Genomic DNA, 3,851 nt, shown 5'->3' with positions numbered 1-3,851 from the left:
AAAATCTTACCAAAGTTTGGGCAATCGAAGAATGTGATGTAAAGAATGTGGTTGATAATTTTGCTGAATCCCATTTTTAAAATAATTACTACAGAAATTCTCAAGGACGGTTGGTAGTAAGAATTCCTTTTAAACATAATGCTCAACTATGTAATTCAAAAGGTATGGCCTTAAAAAGATATTATTCTTTAGAAAATCGTCTTTCAAAATTTTCTAAGTTAAGAAATGAGTACAATAGCTTTATGGAGGAGTATGAAAGATTAGGTCATATGACTTTTTTGAGTGCAATTTTAGATGAATTAGGTGATGGTAGCTGTGGTAATGCTTATTCTGTGAGCCACCACGCAGTAATTGGTGAAGATAGTTTAACAACCCGTTTAAGAGTAGTTTTTAACGGATCTGGTATCACTGATAATAATTTGTCATTAAATGACACTCAAGTGGTAGGACCCACCATTCACAAATATGTCTTAAACGCAGACATATCAAAAATGTACAGACAAGTTTTGATTAATAAGTCTGATAGAAAATATCAAAGAATATTTTGGCGTAGCGACCCCACAGATGTTCTTAAGTGTTACGAACTGAATGTGATCACCTATGGATTGGCATCCTCTCCATTCTTAGCCATTAGGTGTCTCTACCAACTCACATTAGAAGATACCCGCTCTTTAGCAAGCAACGAAATACAAAACTGTTGTTACATAGATGATATGTTAACTGAATCACATTCAAAGGAGGAATTGTTAAAGATTCAAAACGAGGTCAGTGAGATTTTGTCTAATTCAGGATTTGATTTACAAAAGTATCTTTCAAATCGATCAGAATTATTAGAGAATTTTAATGTAAACAGAGATTTAGAGGCCAGTATTTTAGTGCTTGGTGAAGCTGAAAATAACAAGACTTTAGGCATTTAGTGGAAACCTCAAAGTGATAAAATTCAGTACAACATTAGGAAATTTAGTTTATTTGAATCTGTGACAAAACGATTGAGTTTGTCAATAACTAGCCAGATTTTAGATATTTTAGGGCCAATAAGAATTTGAGCTAAAATTATTTTGCAGTTGCTATGAAAAGAAAAACTGTCTTGGGATGTCAGAATCATTACTAGAAAAATGGATTTTATTTACAATATAAGACATTGTTCATCCTAATAAATTGCAGATTCCACGGCAAGTTTTTTTTATTTCAATTCTCGATATGTAGAAGTACATGCTTTCGCCGATGCTTCAGAAAGGGCATATGGAACATGCATCTACATTCGGAGCAAAATAGATAATGAAGAGTATTCAGGCAAGTTATTAACTGCTAAAAGTAAAGTAGCACCACTTCGTTCAGTCACTCTGCTGAACTACTCAGTGTGGTTTTGGCATGCAAATTGACGCAAAAAGTAAAACGATCAGTAAATGTTGATTTTAATAAATGTTTTTTTTTTTGAGTGATTCCATGATCACGTTGTGTTGGATAAAAGATTTACCTGAGAAACGGAAAACATTTGTGTCCAATAGAGTGTCTTTTATCCAGGAAAACTGTAACATCGATGAATGGTTTCATGTTAAATCACAAGACAATCCAGCAGATCATATTTCAAGGGGCTTATCTGCAGAAGAGTTGTCTAAAAGGTATTTTGTGGTTTGAGGAACCTTCTTGGTTGAAATCTGATGTTTCAAAATGGCCTGTAAATTTAAAAGATTCCGGAGACCTTAAAACCAATCCTGAAGAACGAGTACATATGCATTTTGCAGTAAACGTATCTGATCTAGACTTATTTTCAAAATTTTCTAGTTTAACCAAATTAAAAAGAGTGGTAGCTTTATGCAAAAGATTTATTTTCAATTTACAACATCCAAATGAAAAATTAGTAGCTGCAATCACAACAAATAAACTTGATCAGAGCTTATAGACTTTGGTACAAATTTTCCAACAGCAATCATTTCAAAAAGAATTATCTGACTTAATGAAAAGTAAACGTCTCAAATAATAGTCACATTTTATCCTTAAACCCTTTTCTTGATCAAGAAGGCATACTCCGAGTGGGTGGTAGACTTACTAAGTAAAATTTGCCCTTTTCAAGAAAACATGCTATTATTTTACACAATAAGAATAAATTGACCAAGTTAATAATGTGAAAGTAATGTAGACACGATTTATTAGCATTTGTTGACTTGTTTATTGTATTAAAAAAGGATGCACTCAGGCACATTTACAAACAAACAAACCAAAAGTTTTCAACAACCAAGCCGCTAAAACCTAATAATAAAAGTCAACGGTCAAAAACAAAAACGCGGAAAATCAGATGTCATTGTCTTGTCAAACGTCAAACGTAAACGTCAAGTTAGTAACTAGGTACTTAATGTGTAATCTACCAAAAGAGAGGGGAACTCAACACTATCCGTTTGCTCATACTGGTTATGATTACGCTGGATATTTTTTGCTTAAGGATCGTAAGAGCAGGGAACTTAAGCTTGTCAAAGCATATGTGTGTGTTTTCATTTGCTTGGCTATCAAGGCGATACATCTATAACTTATTACTAGTTTGGATAGTGAGTCATTCATTGCTGCGCTTAAGTGATTTATCTCTCGTCGTGGAAAACCCCAGAGCATGTATTCGGATAACGGAACTACATTTTTGGGTGCCAATAATGAAATTAGCACTTTTTGAAAATCAAATTCTCCTAAATTTCAAAATTATTTGGCTAATGAGGTTGTCAGTTGGCATTTTATTCCTCCTCGTGCCCCTAATTTTGGTGGTCTGTGGGAGGCGGGGGTTAAAAGCTTCAAATTTCATTTCAAGCATGTTATTAGAACTATACATTTAGACTATGAAAATTTTATGACAATAGTGACACAAATTGAGGCCATTTTAAATTTGAGACTGATTAGTCCGCTATCATCTGATCCCGAAGATATGCAGCCATTAATTCCTGGGAATTTTTTGGTTGGACGACCACTAACGTCGATACCTGAACCTGATTACTGTGCCATAAGGGACGGATGAGCCAGTATATCGGATCTGCAAAATTTTAAGATTATTAGTTGTGGGTTTGACTTTTCCACCAGTTAAATTAATAGAGTTCACTTGAAGAAGGAACATACATAAACAAAAACAAAACCACAGTACTATGAACCCAAGTTGAGATATTTTTAGAAAGCCTATTAAACTCTATACGTATAAAACTCTACCAAAATTAGTGCATTTATACGAGTTGTTGAGGCTTAAACTAAAGGATACACCGACAAAAGTGGTCAATGTTGACGGCCTTTGGGGGCCAAACGATACTACTTAAGCAATCAACTTTTATACGTTAATGGAAAGCTTATTTCACATGACTTACCATTGTCGCTTTTCCTCCAAACAACGAGGCATTATCATTTTTGATATCCGACGTTTCATTTTCTAGTTACCATCATCAACTTTAATTTTTATTATGGGCGCCATATTAAATTTTGACATATTGTAATAGAGCCTAGTTTTCTGATTACGATGATGTACCATAAGTTATGGGGTCCAGTTTCGATCATTAAAGTTAGGGTTAGTAGATGTTTGAAAACCTTTCTGAAAATGTCTGGCAAATGCGTTAGCTTTGTCTTGGTCTGTGTATTGTTCGGTGCCATTTTCGATTATTGTCCCTAGCGGATTTGTTTTCTAGTACCGTGATAGTTTTTTAATTTTCTGCCAGTATGTTTTTCTACTCCTTCGGAAAGATTCGGGTTGGTTTTTTATTCGATTATAATGAAATCTTGGGGCTAATGTAGGCACATTGTAAAATTAGGATTGTACAGGGTATCGCAGACAAATGTGGCATGGTAAAGTGGTCTGTTTTTTAAGAGGTACACTCTATATTTTATTT

At 34.1% G+C, this 3,851-nt stretch overlaps 1 protein-coding gene across 1 annotated transcript; it reads left to right on the top strand.

Annotated features, from left to right (window-relative positions):
• The first annotated feature begins 242 nt into the window (after positions 1–242).
• LOC145736228 (uncharacterized) lies at positions 243–917 on the top strand. Its single transcript, XM_081990531.1, has one exon. The coding sequence runs from the start codon at positions 243–245 to the stop codon at positions 915–917; it is 675 nt and encodes a 224-aa protein (XP_081846657.1).
• The last annotated feature ends 2,934 nt before the right edge of the window (positions 918–3,851 follow it).

Source organism: Ips typographus, linkage group LG12 (assembly GCF_016097725.1).
Source record: "Ips typographus isolate SLU linkage group LG12, UJ_Ityp_2.0, whole genome shotgun sequence".
Taxonomy (NCBI): domain Eukaryota; kingdom Metazoa; phylum Arthropoda; class Insecta; order Coleoptera; family Curculionidae; genus Ips; species Ips typographus.
This window is presented reverse-complemented; position numbering and strand designations above follow the sequence as displayed.

Coding starts and splice junctions, on each gene's coding strand:
- LOC145736228 (XM_081990531.1), top strand. CDS start 243: ATGGAGGAGTATGAAAGATTAGGTCATATGACTTTTTTGAGTGCAATT.